We start from the raw sequence: 17,297 nt of genomic DNA on the forward strand, positions 1-17,297 counted from the left end.
AAATAGTATTTCATGAACTCATTCTGTTTCAGTTCTGAGCAGCACAGCCAGACTCAGACCCAACTGTTGGGACTTCACCTGCTCATTTGTTTGTAGGGTGACCAATTGTCCTGGTTTGCTCAGAACTGTCTTGGTTCTAGCACTGAAAGCCCCGTGCCCCTGAGAGAGTGGGGGACTCATTCTAGGTGTTAGGGAGGCTCATTGCTGTTGGTTTGGTCATTGTGTCTTGGCCTTCTCTATGGAGAGATTGGAAGAAATATGTATGAGATCTGTCTTTTGCAAAGAGTAATCACTCAGTAGTTAGATTTATATACTCTGTGTCTTCAAGACAGGTAACACTTAGTTTGAACAGTGCTTTGCAATCGTCTTTGCCATTTCCTTATGATAGCCTATAAATTGACATTGTTTATGGGTTCAGGAAAATGGTTTCTATGGCCTCAGTTTGATTCATTTTACTCTAACCCATGGCTGTGAATACAGTGGACAAATACATGCACTGCAAGAGCCATAATGTGAATGTCATAAAGTGAATGCCTTAGTAATTGCTATAGCTAAACTTAATATTTATTGCATTTACTGTATGCAGGTGCGTATATGCATTACCCAGTTAAATTTTTATACCTTCCACCTGAGGTAGGGACTGTTACTCTCATTTTACAGATGGGAAAACTGAGGTTTAGAGAGGCTAAATCATATGCCCGGAGCAAGTGGAAGAACTAAAATAAACCCAGGTCTTTCTTATTTTGGAGCCTCTGTAGTTAACCACTTTATTACCATTTTAATTATTAAACATTAGTTTGGTCTAATTTAAAACCTGATTCACGTTTTAAAAAACTTGAGAATCTTTGGGCTGGTTCTAGGATCTGTTTAGGAATTAGTGTCACTTTAGAGGTCTCAGAATGATGTCACAACGGCTCTTTCTATGTTCGTGACAATCATTGCTAATCAAGTAAGGCAGCTTTTTTTTTTTTTTTCCCTGCGTCTGGATGGAGCCTCAGAATCCTTTTCAACATAGCATTCCAGGCAGCCACTAAAATTTTACTAGAGTTGAGATATAACGTGAGACCCAGCTGCCATTCTGAGTGAGAACCTCGTAGAACGGCAGTGAAGCCTCTGGGGTCCCATGGCACTTTTTCTGTGTTACTCTGCTGTCACTATACTGTGTCATAACAGTCAGTCATACATTCTTTTCATCTGTTCTAGGAAAAATCAGTTTTCTAAGCTATGATCCATAAACACTTAATTTCAGAGATGCTTTTAGGTATACTGCAAAAACAGAAGAGGCAGGATGAGAGACTTGCGGGGTTGCGGGGGGGGGGTCGCATAAATTTGAGAAACCAAGTTCTTGAAGCTTTACACTGTGTATTGCTATGCTAACGTTGTGAGAAATCCTAGTAAAGGAACCTGTTTCGCTGTTTAGTAAAGGAACCTTTTCAACCCAGTGTTTTCTAAACATGACTTATACCTGTATCCCCACATTTTTTTTTTTTTTTTAAGCAACAAGGAGATTTATTATCTTAAGAAATGATACATGACCCAGAGGTAGGACAGGCCCCATGCGGGAGTGTCCAGCCTCAGGACCATCTCTCTGTATCTTTCTTAGCTCTGCCCTCCCCGTGGGGGGGCCTGACGCCCTGGCTAGTGGCTAGATGACTGCAGGCATTTCAGGCACCATAGCCACACAGGGTGAGATCTAGATGGGGAAAGGCCCTTTTGGAACAAGGAAAGTGTTCTTAGAAATGCAGTGGCAGTGTTCCCTTCTTATCTGTTTGGCAAGGTTTGGGCGGGTACCCGCCTGTATGGAATTGTCGGCTGCGGGAGGGGGCCGTGATTCTGTGATTGGCCTAGCCAGTCCTTTAAGGAGGAAGGAAGCTGTGGAGTCAAAACAATGAATGTTTCGCTTCATCGCCAAGGTTTTCAGGACTAGGAGGAACCTCTCTTTTTAGCCTTTCACACCTTCAGTTACTCCTCACTTTAACCAAGCTTCTTGCTGTTCCTGACTTTACCTTTATGGGGTGTACGTGTTGCACCCATGTGCCCCTGGAAGACCTCTGCCCCCATTTCTGCACATTCAGTTCTTGTTGTTAAAGACCTAGCTCAAGCTCTTCCCTCCGGTCAACTCTACCACGCTCTTCAGTTCTGCCCAATAAACATTTGTGGAGGGAGGAGAGGGAAAAGTCAGGTGAATTCCAGGTTTCTGACTTGGGTGGCTGAATGGACGTGGCCCACGTGGGCAGGTTTGGGATGGTGGAAGGTGAGGAGGTAAGTTTTGACCATGCGGATTTTGAGATGCCTGTGGTTATGTTCAGCCTGCAGGTAGGCTTGCAGCTCTGCCATTAGAGGGAGAGATCGGGGGGACAGATCTGGTGGGGGTCAGTGTGCACGTGTAGTTAAAGCTACAGGTCGATGAGACTGCCAAGGGTGGCCCGCAGTGGTTGAAAAGCAGCAAGCTGAAGGGCAGGCAGAGGAGTGAGAAGGACGCCGAATAGGAGAGAGAAACCCAGAGAAGCCAAGAGAGCAACAGGGACCCAGTGGCCAGAGGTGTTGGGTGAGGTGGGGGGAGTCCAGAAGGAGGGCAGGGAAGTGTCCCTGGATTTGACCCTGGACACCTGTGCAGGTGGTGTCTGGGGAGGGCAGGGTGGACATGGGGCAGACGTGGTGTTTATCCTCTTAGATGAGGAGTGAGGACAGGTGAGGAGGCTGAGACGGGGTGCACGGTGCTCTCTGGAAGCTTGGATGAGAAGGAGAGAAGAGAAGGCGGCATTCACAGGTGTGTGTGGTGCGTGTGCTTTGGGAATTTTTGTTTTTGAGGAGAGATTTAATCACATCTTTGGGTTAAAGAGAAATCTTGAAAAGTAGAGAGGGAAATCCCAGAGGCAGAGGATGCTTGCTAGAGCAGCGGCCAGGCCGACAGGACCAGAGCACTGGTGGAGGGTTTAGGCTTGAGACTAATGGGAAAGAGGTAAAAGTGGGAGCAGAGAGAGAAGCTCGTAGGCAGCTGGCAGGGAACTGAGATGTTTCAAACTGGGTCGCCTCGACTGTCTTGGTAACTGGGAGGCAAATTAATTGCCCATAGTGAGGAGGATGATGTGTTGAGGGTAATTTTTAAGACAGGTGGAAAGAGGTTTGGTGAATCTTTTGTGACTGCCCCAATTTATGTAAAATGATTGCTCTACTCGTGTATTAAAATAAATCTTCCAAAGAATAAAACTTCTCAGCTTTTTTCAGGGGTCTTAATCTTTTGTCATCACGACCACTTAGTGATGTTTTTCAAGATGTTGTCTAAGGATTTATAAATAATATAGGAATGCTTGCTAAAAAATGCTGTATGTCCAAGACACACCTTATAAACTTTCTGAATTAAGAATCTTTGTGGGGGGAGGGAGGAATAGGATCTAGAAATCTGCATTAGAACAGATTCCCCAAGTGATTCTTGAAAATGGGTTAGTGTATTTTCAGGCAGCAGATGGGGGCCTCCGGATGTCAGCAAGGGCCGGGGAGACTCGGAGCCGCGTGCAGTGTCCGTGTCTGACGGACCCACATGTGAGAGTAAGCATTGCTGCATTCTCTCTGCTCAGAGGTAGAGTGGCTGCCACACTAAGGCTTGTCTTTAATACCATGTTTCTCATAAGGGAAGGTTTTAGTCTTTGAATTTGAACACATTTATTTTAGATAGAAACGGAAGAAAGAATTTTTATGATCTAGACCTAGGCTGGGGCAGATAATTTTTACTCTCCAGTTAGGAGGGATGTAAAAATCGGCCTGTTTGAATTGTATTTTCGGTTTTTTGCAACTAGTAGTTTTATGGCAGTAATCCATCTCACGCACCTTAATATCTTGTACATGTATGTTATCCGGGCCACTGCCCAGAGCTCAGCTTTTCGCTTCAAGGGAACTATGGAAATAGAAATCCCGCTGGAATTGGAATCAAATTACCAATGTGATATTTTTCCAACCAGGTCCTAAATATCTTATCACCAGTTTTCATTTAAAAGCCAGTCCACAAATTTAATAAGAATGGTATTATGGTATCCAGGACAGTAACAGAGTTTAAAAAAAAAAAAAAAAGTGATTGCTTTCATTACTAAAGATCTCTGTGAAAAAAAGCAGTTCTGTGTGACTCATTGAGTTGTTGGGTTACATGATAGCTTTGAAGCAGGGGCAACCACTCTTCTACATTTATATTCAGTGGTTTCAGTGCGAACTCTTATGAAATGAGAATAATTTTTGTAATTTACTTCAATACGTATGAACTTCAAAATTCTTATGAAGTGATCTCATGGATTGGTTGTATATTTGAGTAGCTGTTCTCCTGTGACCTGGACCGGAGTGTGGAATGTAGAGGAGATACCAGAATGGGAAGAATGTTAGAATTCCTAAGCAGAGCCTGCCCCATTGTTAGAGCTCATTAGTTACTCGATTATGAGCTTCTGTTCCATCAAGGATAGATTAAGCCCCTTGAGCACAGAGAATGTCATGTATTTACCTTTGTCTCTGGTACCCAACTAAGTGGCAGACGCACAGAGCCCTCAGTATGTGTGAGATGATTGAATGAGTTGATGGAAATGTGATTCATATCATGGAAACCTCTGATTTCCCTTGTGAGCTCAGAATTACAATGGAAGCCAGTGATAAAACGGCTACAGAATTTTTATTCCTACAGACCTTTGCAGGAATGCAAAAAGCTAATGCCAGTTTTCAGTGATCTTTCCTAAGCCAATTTGCTTTTTCTTCATTCTTCTCCCCCAGCCGTAGTCTCTGTTCTATATTTGCCAGTTTAGACAAACTGCTGCTGCCTGTATACTTTCAAGTGCATGTTATAATTTCAGTTTCCAAGTCTGTGTCTGGTTTGAAATATACTTAAATTTCTCTTGTAATCAAGTGGAGTGTGTTTCCTAAGGATCTTCAGATTTGAGTCCTTGACATTAGAAATGAAGCACATTTTTTCTTCCCATGAGTCTAATTCTTCCAACTGAATGGAAAAACAATCCTTAGTATATTAGCCTATCTCAAGAAACACCTCTATTGATAAGTTAATAGAGATTTTGTGTTTGCATTAATAATCGTTTTTCTCTTAGAAAGCAGATTAATCACCAAGAAACATTATTAAAGGAATCTGCTTGTGATACTAGTCAAATCTGAAAGTATGATAGGTCATAATACTAATCACATGTAATATAACTATAATCATTCTTTGATTAACATTGTTAAAAATTTGGACTGTGACTTTTGGCACCATAATAACTATATTTGAATACTGTTTTATAATTAAAAAAAAACCCTTTTACATGCATTATCCTTCTTGAGGTGCATAATAATCCTTTAGTATAAATAGGGCAGACATTATTTAAACTGAATCTCAGAGAAATGGACATAGTCATTATAAGTCAGCAAGAAAATGGCAAAGAATCAACTCTCGCCTCCTTTTATCTGGGTCTCAATTAAGTGCTCTTGCCACTATCATGTGATGTCATATGCTTTTGCCATAGTAATAATAATGGGGTTATGCTCCAGCCTGAAGCACATTTGAGTTTCAGGTTTGTTCAGAGGAAAGATCTAGCTGATTTCATGCCCAGTCATAGGATCTAGTCTCAGGATCTATCCTGATTATCTTTCATTGTAGAAATGGAAACAGAACCTTGATTCCTACATCTGCATGCAGGCAGGGCTGGCCTTTAGCCTGAACGCAACAATACTTCGATAACTGGCGTAATAAGCTACGGAAGCTACTGATAATCTAATCTACCATTGATCTCTTGCCGAGTTCATTTTAGGTAAAATCATGATAGACATTTATGCTTCTGGAGGCCAAAGTGGTTTACTTTACTGTGTAAGTATCCCTGAGGGTAGAGAACGCCCTGACCTGCCCCTGTGGCCATTACTCATCTCCCCACCTGGAAATAAATACCCTGCAGTGTTGGGCTTTCAAGGCACGTAGGTTAGTGTTGGTTGAAGAGTCTGGAAAGGGACTTTTCCTGTTCACCTTTGCATAGTTTGTGCTTCAGAGTGTCCCCTACCCCCCACGCCCTATTGTCCCTTCAGTTTCTCACTGGCTGATAGAAGACTCTGCTTGAAGCACATCAACATTCTCGAGGCGCACAGTCCTTTGAAGTCAGAGTCCAAATCCAGTGTATGGTTCATAGACACTTCTAGTGTTTTTTAGAACATTTTTGGTGGTACTACACTTAGATCAATAGCATGGAAATGAATATGTTTTTCATTTAAAATAGGAAAAAATGGTGAGGCCTAAGTAAATACACAGTAGTTATAGTTAAATTACAGTATAAGTAAGTCAAAATAATATATTCCAAATCTTTTATTACATAAAAGATGCTCATGATATAATACTGAGTGTGAAAAACCAGGTGCAGAACTGTGTGAGTACTGTGATCCTAATTTCTTCAAAAGTGTATGAAAATAAAAAAGCACCAATAGTAATTTTTATAATTAATAATGTGTTATTAGGCATTGTTTAAGTGCTGCATGTGTGTTAACTCAGTTAATGCTCTTATCAACCCTAAGAGGTAGGTACTGCTGTTATCTTTGTTTCACAGATGAGGACATGAGGTACAGAAAAGTACGTTGTCCAGAGTAAGTAATAGTAAGGATTGGAGTCGCTAACTAGGAGGAAATAGACCAAAATATCAATAGTGATTATCTCTGGAAAATGGTGTTATCAGTTGATTTAATTCTGAATTACATCTATAATATAGAATGTGTCTCTACACTTGATATAATTAGAAATAGTATTTTTAAAAGAAATTGAAGCATCTTTGGAATCTAGAAAAACCATATGAGAACATTTGTAGGTTTGAATTTCAAAGAATAGCTTTTCCTTCTTATATCTAAAACAGAAATTATTCTTGATTAAGAGGGGTAAAAACACACAAAACCACTACTTTCTATCAATACAGTCTCCCTAAATGATAACCTCTCAGTATATGTTTGACAAGTTTCTTTTATCGATAAGGAGAACAAGACCTTTTTTAACTCATGGTTAAACATTATATGATTTCAATTTTCTTAAATTTACCAAGGCTTGATTTGTGACCCAAGATGTGATCTATCCTGGAGAATGTTCCATGTGCACTTGCGAAGAAAGTGTAATCTGCTGTTTTTGGGTGGAATGTCCTATAAATATCAATTAAATCTATCTGGTCTGTTGTGTCATTTAAAGCTTGTGTTTCCTTATTAATTTTCTGTCTAGATGATCTGTCCATTGGTATAAGTGGGGTGTTAAAGTCCCCCACTATTATTGTGTTACTGTTGATTTCCTCTTTTATAGCTGTTAGCATTTGCCTTATATGTTGAGGTGCTCCTGTGTTGGGTGCATATATATTTATAATTGTTATATCTTCTTCTTGGATTGATCCCTTGATCATTATGTAGTGTCCTTCCTTGTCTCTTGTAAGATTCTTTATTTTAAAGTCTATTTTATCTGATATGAGTATTGCTACTTCAGCTTTCTTTTGATTTCCACTTGTATGGAATATCTTTTTCCATCCCCTCACTTTCAGTCTATATGTGTCCCTAGGTCTGAAGTGGGTCTCTTGTAGACAGCATATATGCTGGTCTTGTTTTTGTATCCATTCAGCGAGCCTGTGTCTTTTGGTTGGAGCATTTAATCCATTCACATTTAAGGTAATTAATTATCGATATGTATGTTCCTATTACCATTTTCTGAATTGTTTTGTGTTTGTTTTTGTAGGTCCTTTTCTCCTCTAGTGTTTCCTGCTTAGAGAAGTTCCTTTAGCATTTGTTGTAGAGCTGGTTTGGTGGTACTGAATTCTCTTAGCTTTTGCTTGTCTGTAAAGCTTTTGATTTCTCCATCGAATCTGAATGAGATCCTTTCGGGTAGGGTATTGTTGGTTGTAGGTTCTTCCCTTTCATCTCTTTAAATATATCGTGCCACTCCCTTCTGGCTTGTAGAGTTTCTGCTGAGAAATCAGCTGTTAACTTTATGGGAGTTCCCTTGTATGTTATTTGTCATTTTTCCCTTGTTGCTTTTAATAATTTTTCTTTGTTTTAATTTTTGTCAGTTTGCTTACTGTGTGTCTCGGCATGTTTCTCCTTGGGTTTATCCTGCCTGGGACTCTCTGTGCTTCCCAGACTTGGGTGGCTATTTCCTTTCCCATGTTAGGGAAGTTTTGACTACAATCTCTTCAAATATTTTCTCAGGTCCTTTCTTTGTCTCTTCTCCCTCTGGGACCCCTCTAGTGAGAATGTTGGTGTGTTTAATGTTGTCCCAGAAGTCTCTTAGGCTGTCTTCATTTCTTTTCATTCTTTTTTCTCTATTCTGTTCCACAGCAGTGATTTCCACCATTCTGTCTTCCAGGTCACTTATCCGTTCTTCTGCCTCAGTTATTCTGCTATTTATTCCTTCTAGTGTATTTTTCATTTCAGTTATTGCATTGTTCATCTCTGTTTGTTCGTTCTTTAATTCTTCTAGGTGTTTGTTCTTTAATTCTTCTAGGTCTTTGTTAAACATTTTTTGCATCTTCTCGATCTTTGCCTCCATTCTTTTTCTCAGGTCCTGGATCATCTTCACTATCGTTATTCTGAATTCTTTTTCTGGAAAGTTGCCTATCTCCACTTCATTTAGTTGATTTTCTGGGGTTTTATCTTGTTCCTCATCTGGTACATAGTCCTCTGCCTTTTCATTTTGTCTATCTTTCTATGAATGTGGTTTTCGTTCCACACGCTGCAGGATTGTAGTTCTTCTTGCTTCTGCTGTCTGCCCTCTGGTGGGTGAGACTATCCAAGAGGCTTGTGCAAGTTTCCTGATGGGAGGGACTGGTGATGGGTAGAGCTGGGTGTTGCTCTTGTGGGCAGAGCTCAGTAAAACTTTAATCTGTTTGTCTGCTGAGGGGTGGGGCTGAGTTCCCTCCCTGTTGGTTGTTTGGCCTGAGGCGACCCAGCCCTGGAGCCTATGGGCTCTTTGGTGGGGCTCATGGCAGACTCTGGGAGGGCTCACACCAAGGAGTACTTCCCAGAACTTCTGTTGCCAGTGTCCTTGTCCCCATGGTGAGCCACAGCCACCCCTGCCTCTGCAGGAGACCCTCCAACACTAGCAGGTAGGTCTGGCTCAGTCTGCTGTGGGGTCACTGCTCCTTCCTCCTGGGTCCTAATGTGCACACTACTTTGTGTGTGCCCTCCAAGAGTGGAGTCTCTGTTTCCCCCAGTCCTGTCGAAGTCCTGCAATCAAATCCCACTTGCCTTCAAAGTCTGATTCTCTGGGAATTCCTCCTCTCGTTGCCGGACCCCCAGGTTGGGATGCCTGACGTGGAGCTCAGAGCCTTCACTCCAGTGGGTGGACTTCTGTGGTATAACTGTTCTACAGTTTGTGAGTGACCCACCCAACGGTTATGGGATTTGATTTTATTGTGATTGCGCCCCTCCTACCGTCTCATTGCAGCTTCTCCTTTGTCTTTGGATGTGGGGTATCTTTTTTGTTGAGTTCCAGTGTCTTCCTGTCGATGACTGTTCAGCAGTTGTGATTCTGGTGCTCTCGCAAAAGGAAGTGAGTGCACATCCTTTTACTCCGCCATCTTGAACCAATCCATGGTTAAACATTATAAAGCACAATCCAGGAAACTGATTCTGATCAAACCAGGTTTTGTTTGAATACTTAAAAACTTCACCAGTGATAGAAAGTGTAAAGGCACAATACACAATAGAACATCTCCAGGAAATGGACACGTTGCTCTCTGGAAAGTACAGCCTCAAAAGCAAAAATGCTTCAGGAACACTATGTTCTATTACGTAGTGTCTTAACTTTGGTGACTTAACTTTCAACCCTCCTCTCTTGCTTTCGTTTCCACTATACCTTTCCCTTCAGAAAACCAAGAAATCAGCTGTTAAACCAACCAGCTGATTAGCCTCAACTTGTTGCAAGTTGATAACATTTTGAGTTTTAGTAGTGATAATAGCTGTACTTCGCTACTGTGTGCCAGGAATACTGCTAAATGTTTTCCATGAGCCAGCAATTACCGACTAGATGCCCAGCGTTCCAGTGTGGCTCAGGATTTGGTCTAAACAGTGTAAGCCCACAGTGTTTGTAATAAAATGAATTACTTGGAGATATGATATAAAATTCTTGATTTCCATTTTTTGTTGAAAAGAATTGGGACCCCTAGCAATCCCCTTAACTCATTTATTTTCCTTGCCAGGCTCTTGTTGTCTTGTTTCTTTTTTGGACCCCTGATATTCTTTTCTTTAATTCTCTGAGGTGTTATAAGCCCACTTGAGCTAGACAAGGACCTACCATTAGTAAGAAGTCCTGTTGGACTTGGGAGCCCTCATAACTCCTCACGGTGGCCACTCAGCTTCCATTCTGACATGACTGTTGTCATTCATGTCACAGCCTTTCGTCAGGGTCTTAGTCAAGTCAGATGGCCTTTCCAGTTTCTCAGTCCCTTCCTATCTTCCTGAGAAGGGATATGTGTGGGTCCTTCGTTTCTTTGGTTTTGATTAAATTATTTTTTGAGGAGGAGGCAGAATATGGTTGGTTTGAAAGGAGCCATGGTTTTGAGAATAACATAGTTATTAGTCATGAGATCCCAGTAGACTGTCAGATGCTGAAAATACTTGGAAGGACTCGGCCACGTGACAACTCCATGTGGATAATGATGATTGGGGGTTTGTGTTTGTTTTCCTAACATAAGTCACTCTTTTAGTAGCTTTACAGGAAATTATACCCATCACTCCTTCAATTGCTTTTCTTTTTAAAATAAACCAAAATAAATAATTTTTTTTTTTTTTGTAGAAGTATATAGCAAAGGAGAGAAACACTTGTTTATTTGAGTAGCTCAGGTAATAGGCATGAAAGGAATTACCAATTATGGACTGGCTGTTCTAGCCCCATCTCTGCTCCCACAGGAAGGAACACAGTAAGCAACACAGTAAGCAATGTCATCCTTGTAAACAATGGAAAATGAGGTGTATGTCTCAGCTGGATTCCAGATCATTCCTGGTTGTCTAGTTGCTAATGGTATCAGAGTACCCAGGTCTCTCCACATGGATTCTCTCCAAATGTTGTTCCCTCAGAAGAGGGTGTCTTTACTCTGACATAAAGACAATTTGAGTGTATTATGGCTGTAGACTAACAGCTGACATTCAGGAGTAAACAGAAAGCTGATATGTACTCAGGAAAGGGTTTGTTGATATGGCATCTATTCCTTGATGCTGAGAATCATATATCAGAGAAGAGCTTTCAGGTTTTGCCCTGTCTTTGGAAAACGTTTTCTTTTTTTCTTTTTAATAAATTTATTTATTTATTTATTTATGGCTGCATTGGGTCTTTGGTTTTTATTTATTTATTTATTTATTTATTGGCTGTGTTGGGTCTTCATTGCTGCGTGCGGGCTTTCTCTAGTTGTGGCGAGCGGTGGTGCGCAGGCTTCTCTTGTTGTGGAGCATGGGCTCTAGGCACGTGGGATTCAGTAGTTGTGGCGAGCGGGCTCTAGAGTGCAGGCTCAGTAGTTGTGGCTCGCGGCTCTAGAGGGCAGGCTCAGTAGTTGTGGCGCACGGGCTTAGTTGTTCTGCGGCACGTGGAATCTTCCCGGACCAGGGCTCCAACCTGTGTCCCCTGCATTGGCAGGCAGATTCTTAACCACTGCGCCACCAGGGAAGCCCAGAAAACGTTTTCAAAATGAGCAATTATATGTTGAGGCTACTCACCTTCTCTCCCCAGGGAACTCACTGAGTGATTAAAAGTGATCTTGACAAGTTGGTTCTAAGCTAGGTTTAAATCTTAAAATGAAGACGGGTTTCATTTATTTTAATTAAGTAAAAAATAAGGTGTGTTTTTTTACATGACAAGGGTTCTGGTTCACCAAACTCCCATCTGTCTTAATATTGGGATATGGATGCCAAACATCACATGAGGGCGGATTGCTCAGGCTGCACTCGAAGTCCTCAGTTCTGGATCGGGTAGTGAAGACTTCTGTCCCTTACCCTTTGTGACAGAGAGAAAAGGACGCACATTTTTCTCTCACCTTTCCTAAAACCAGCATTATTAGGAAAGTGATTGTCAGGAAGAGGCAGGCTTTCCCTGAGGAATGGGAGGGACCTGCGCAGTGCAGAGAGGGAGGTTAGCATTCGCTGTAACACATCTTTCGGGGAAGTCTCTGCCGTGTGGAGTTCCTTTTTTCAAACCTATAAATGGAAGGAGAATGAAGACAGGTTTTGCTCCACTGCCCTCTGGGCCACAGGAATGCACATGTGCCTCTGTTTTAGTGCCGGCCTTCTCCCCTTCTTTCCCTTCCTCCCCTCCTTTCTCTCTTTCTCCACCTCGGGATAATGATTAATTAGTGAATTCCATCTCTGTGATCTGAAAGAAAAGGAGTATGTAGTGACTAATCTACACTCACGTAGTAGTTTAGTCATGAGGAGATTCTGGCTCCGTAAATATTAAATCCTTAAAAAAGGAATTTCCATGCATGGTTACCCAGTTACTTTGGGCCCGTGATGTTTTCTTTTATCTTCCTGTTCTCCTTACTTACAGACTCGCCATCAGGCTGTGAGGATGGGACAGAGCTGAAGAACTTTTTTCTTTTTTCTTTCTATTAAGGGCCAGTGACCCCCTGGGGGATGGGGTGCAGGGAAATCCAAAACCAGTTTGGAAAACGAGATGGAAAAAGTAATAGTGCTTTTAGGTAAAGAGCCAACATAGAAAACGTTATTCTCATATAAGCTTTTTAAATTAAAGAGAGTAAAGGCCTAATTCAGGTACAGTGAGTAGTGACAAACATGTTTATTGTAGGTATTACATCTAAGTATGAAGCAGAGAGAGAAAAGAAATATGCAGACAGATGGCAAGAATTAGTAAAGCCCTAACTAGGGAGAGAAAGAAAAGATAAAAAGTAAGAAACTGTTTTGAAGGAAGTTGTAATGATAGATACAAGAGCTCACAATATGCTTAGGTATGCATGTGCTGTCGTATTCACACCTGCTTCTCTCCCAGCCCTTAAAGACAGTTTCCATTTTAAGAACCCCAATTCAGGAACTTCTCAATTAAGTGTTGTTTGGCTGTGGTTTCATCATCCGGTTAGTACTGTGCATGAAAACTGCCATACCTATATTTGGGAAGCTGTAAGAGACTGCTAAAGACTTGAGAAGTTGTGATTAAAGTTATTTATCAGTATAGCACTCTAAAAGTATTAACTGAATTAAAATTTTGTCCCCAGTTCATAAGTTGTTGAAATATCTGCCTGATGTTCTAAAAAGCACTAGGATTTAAAAATTCTTCTCATCTCTTCAATTTTTTTCTTTCACGAACTAAAATTTTAAAAATTGCAGTAAAATGTACTGACCCCTTAATTTTATAGCAAGCTACTCAGAGACTAGAAAATGGTTTTAAACGCATGAGAGTATATTTCTTTTAGGAATAAAGTGGCTTTTGTCTATAGGATTATGTATGATTAAGGTTTTTTTTTTTAAATGATTCCTTGGGAAAGTGTTGAATGTTATATGTTAATTTGTAGCATGAAGGGATTCTTGAGGCTTTTAAAAGTGTTTCAGCTAAGGAATCTCAAGACTATGGCATTTGGGACTTCCCTGGTGGCACAGTGGTTAAGAATCTGCCTGCCAGGGCAGGGGACAGAGGTTGGAGCCCTGGTCTGGGAAGATCCCACATGCTGCAGAGCAACTAAGCCCGTGCGCTACAACTACTGAGCCTGCGCTCTAGAGCCCGCAAGCCACAACTACTGAGCCCGTGTGCCACCACTACTGAAGCCCACGTGCCTAGAGCCCGTGCTCCGCAACAAGAGAAGCCACCGCAATGAGAAGCCCGAGTACCGCAACGAAGAGTAGCCCCCACTCGCTGCAACTAGAGAAAGCCCGCGTGCAGCAACGAAGACCCAACGCAGCCAAAAATAAATAAATAAGTAAATTTATTAAAAAAGACTATGGCTTTTGTTTTTTAATAACAGTGATCACAAAAATGGATGATACTCTTGGCATTTGACCCATGGGTAGTGTGAAACTAAGCCAAGGACTAGAAATTCTCTGCTCGTGGGCAGGTGGTCCAGGGCCATGGGGTTGATTGCAGCTGTGTTGGGGTGGCCTGCCCGAGAGCAAAGGGGTTTCCTCATGCTCATTTACTGGATGAAGGTGATGCTCACATGAGCCATTTAGATGTCCTGAGTGACTGTGGTGGTGCTAGTAAAGCGCTTGTAATATTTCCCATGCCTAAAGAAGTACTCTACGTTCCACTACTAGTAGTTTTTTTTTATGCTCTGAAACCAATAAGTGGCCCAATTACATTATACATGCTTTTGATCGCTTTGGTATGTGATCAATTAAAAGTTTTCCTCTTTAATGTCGTCTTACTAGCCAGATAGTGGGATTTAAATCTGGTACATTGCCTCTCTCTGTTTTTGTTTTTTGTTTTTGCCAGCTAGTATCTTTTTATAACTAAAAATTTTAAATTTACTGTTACACAGACATATATGGAGGAAGAAGTTAAAATCCTATGCCTCTGCCTATTAAAGGAAACCACTTTTAATAGTTTAGCATATGTGCTTCCAAACATTTTCCATCATGGAAAACTTCCCATGAAGGCATATGTATCCCTAATTCATTCCTTTTAAGGGTTGCATTATATTGTAAAATATGAGCATATCATAATTTAACTCTTTGGCTATTGATATACACTTGGGTTATTTCCAATTTTTTGCCCTTATAATCAATATAGCAGTGAAATTCTTGGTACGTATACTTTTTTGCAATGTGGAGGTATTTTATGCTGGCTAGATTCCTAGGAGTGGAATTGCTGAGTGAAGATAGTGCATTTAAAATTTTGACACGTGGCTCAGTTTTCTTAAAAGCTTGTAGAAATGGACATTTCCCCCAACAATGTATGAAAATGACCATTTCCACATATCTTTGCCAACATTAGATATGATGACTCTTTGCCCCTGTCTTGGCAGTCTGATGGTATCTCATTGCTCTGATTTGCATTTCTCTAATTGAAAAGGAGTTTGCATATTTTTTTCATGAATTGATTGGTGTTTATATTTTATGATTGCCCTGTCAATTTCTTTGCTTGGTTTTCTTTTGAGTTATTTTTCTTGTCTTAGGATCTCTGTATATAGGAAATAATAGTCCTTTGTTATACATGTTGCAGATATTATCTGTCAGTTATATTTTATAGTTAGTTATCTTTTGTCAAACAGGAATCTTATATTTTATATAGTCATATTTGTCAGGGTTTTTTTCCCCTTATAACTCTTATATTTTGTGTCTTGTTTTAGAGAAACCTTCTCCATCCCAGGATTAAACACAGCGTCTCCCTTGTTTCCTTTAAATGCTTTTTTAGTTAAAAAAAATATTTAGCGTTTTAATCACTTTGGAGTTATTTATATATGAAGTGTGGGATAAGACTCTAATCTTTTTTGCCACATGAATATCAAATTGTCCCAACACCACTTATTGAATAGTCTGTTTTCCTCACAGATTTCAAATTCTCATTATGTTCTTAATTCTCATATATATATGTATCTATATGTAGGTGTTTTTGTACTTTCTACCATTCTGTTGATTTGTTTATTCCTACACTGATATCATACTGTTTTGATATCTGGTAGGGAAAATCCTTCCTTAATTCTTCTTTTTCAAAAATTTCTTAACCTTAAGCATTTATTTACTTTTCCAGAAGACCTTTATAATCTGTTAAGCAATATTTTAATGCCTGTTTAAATGGTTTTTCATACCTTTGGTTTTATTTTTATGTATGATTTATTCATTCAGTAATATGCATCTTTTCTTCTTCTTCTTCCATTTCAGAGTCCTGTGTATGGAAACTCAAACGAGTCAGTTCAGTCTAGAAGGGTAGTCATTTCTCATAACATGGACAAAGCTTTGAAAGAAGGTAAGGATTAAGTTAGGATATATAATTACCATGGGAAGCAATTCATTATGTTCTAAAAGGAAAATAGTAATTCCTAGCAAATTTATCTATCCTTGTCTACATGTTGCATTTGAATTTTTTCTTCATGAATTTTTACTTGAAGACTTAATAAATACATCCATATTTTAGTTAAAGGGATGGGATCTAAACATTGATTAAGTAGGAATTTGCAGGTCACATGAAACTAGCCAGCTAAGTGGAGCTAGTTCCAGGATAGGAAGCAAGGATCTGCTCTCTGTTACCTAAAGTAGGTATCAGGAAACTTTGTTTCTTTTAGATATAACCTAGAGAAGGTGTGTTGGGGATAAATACACTCAGGCTCGCTCATGGACAAGCCAGTTAACCAAATTAAGGGATATCAGTCAACCTTATAAAAGAATGAAGGACATTCACGTGAAACTTGTATTAAGGATGATTGGAAAGGGGATTGTGGCGGGTACAATATTATATGTCTAGAAATGGGGACAAGTAAGTGTAATTACAAATATTAAAGTTTAAAAGAGAATAATATATTTTGATCAAATTAAAGTTTAAAAAGATATTTTAAAAATTAAATTTCTAAAAACTGATAATTTCAGTTATATGTACAGAAAAAAATGTCTGAGGTTTTTCAGATGAGAATACATGGTGTTAAATATGAAGTTAGGAGAGAACTGGCAGCTATACCAGACACCCTTAAAAGGCTTTCTCCTGAAGTTACATTTCCTAGAAAACTGACAGAAGATAGACTTTTAAAAATCTTTTTGACTTACTATTAAATCTCACTAGATCTATAGCCTAATTTTCACTAGGCTCCCCTGAATTATCTCACTAATGTGGGCCAGAGAATTTAATTCAGTAATTATCGCGTACCTGCTGTTTGCTCAGTAGACTTGGACTACTCTAAGTAGACAGACTGCTTAGACTGTCCAAGGATTAGATGCTGACACAGCGGAAGCAGAGCTAGTACCTCAAAGAGCATGACTTCCCCCTCCCCATAGGCTCAACTTATCTTGTTCATGACTCACTCTTTCTTCCTTCCTTCCTTCCTTCCTTTCTTTCTTTTCCTTCCTTCCTTCCCTTCCTTCCCTTCCTTCCCTTTCTTCCCTTTCTTCCCTTCCCTCCCTTCCTTCCCTTCCTTCCCTTCCCTCCCTTCCTTCCCTTCCCTCCCTTCCTTCCCTTCCCTCCCTTCCTTCCCTTCCCTCCCTTCCCTCCCTTCCTTCCCTCCCTTCCCTCCCTTCCTTCCCTCCCTCCCCCCCTCCCCTCCTTCCCCTCTCTCTTTCTTCGTAGCTGCACGCGGGCTTTCTGTAGTTGCGGTGAGCGGGGGCTACTCTTCGTTGCGGTGTGCGGGCTTCTCATTGCGGTGGCTTCTCTTGTGGAGCACGGGCTCTAGGCGCGCGGGCTTCAG

General features: G+C 40.5%; 1 protein-coding gene across 8 annotated transcripts in view; it reads left to right on the forward strand.

The window, feature by feature from the left end:
• SNX25 (sorting nexin 25) overlaps positions 1-17,297 on the forward strand; it is a 114,093-nt gene that overhangs the window by 11,908 nt on the left and 84,888 nt on the right. For 6 of the 8 annotated variants that reach the window (XM_036838977.1, XM_036838973.1, XM_036838972.1 and 3 more), the window contains exon 2: positions 15,787-15,871. In XM_036838977.1, coding sequence (XP_036694872.1) covers positions 15,787-15,871 — 85 coding nt within the window. Of the gene's footprint in view, positions 1-2,728; positions 2,771-13,867; positions 13,887-15,786; positions 15,872-17,297 lie in introns of those variants that run through there. The other 2 variants (XM_036838975.1, XM_036838976.1) reach the window with 2 other exon arrangements.

The sequence above is a fragment of the Balaenoptera musculus genome, chromosome 21 (assembly GCF_009873245.2).
Source record: "Balaenoptera musculus isolate JJ_BM4_2016_0621 chromosome 21, mBalMus1.pri.v3, whole genome shotgun sequence".
Lineage (NCBI taxonomy): Eukaryota > Metazoa > Chordata > Mammalia > Artiodactyla > Balaenopteridae > Balaenoptera > Balaenoptera musculus.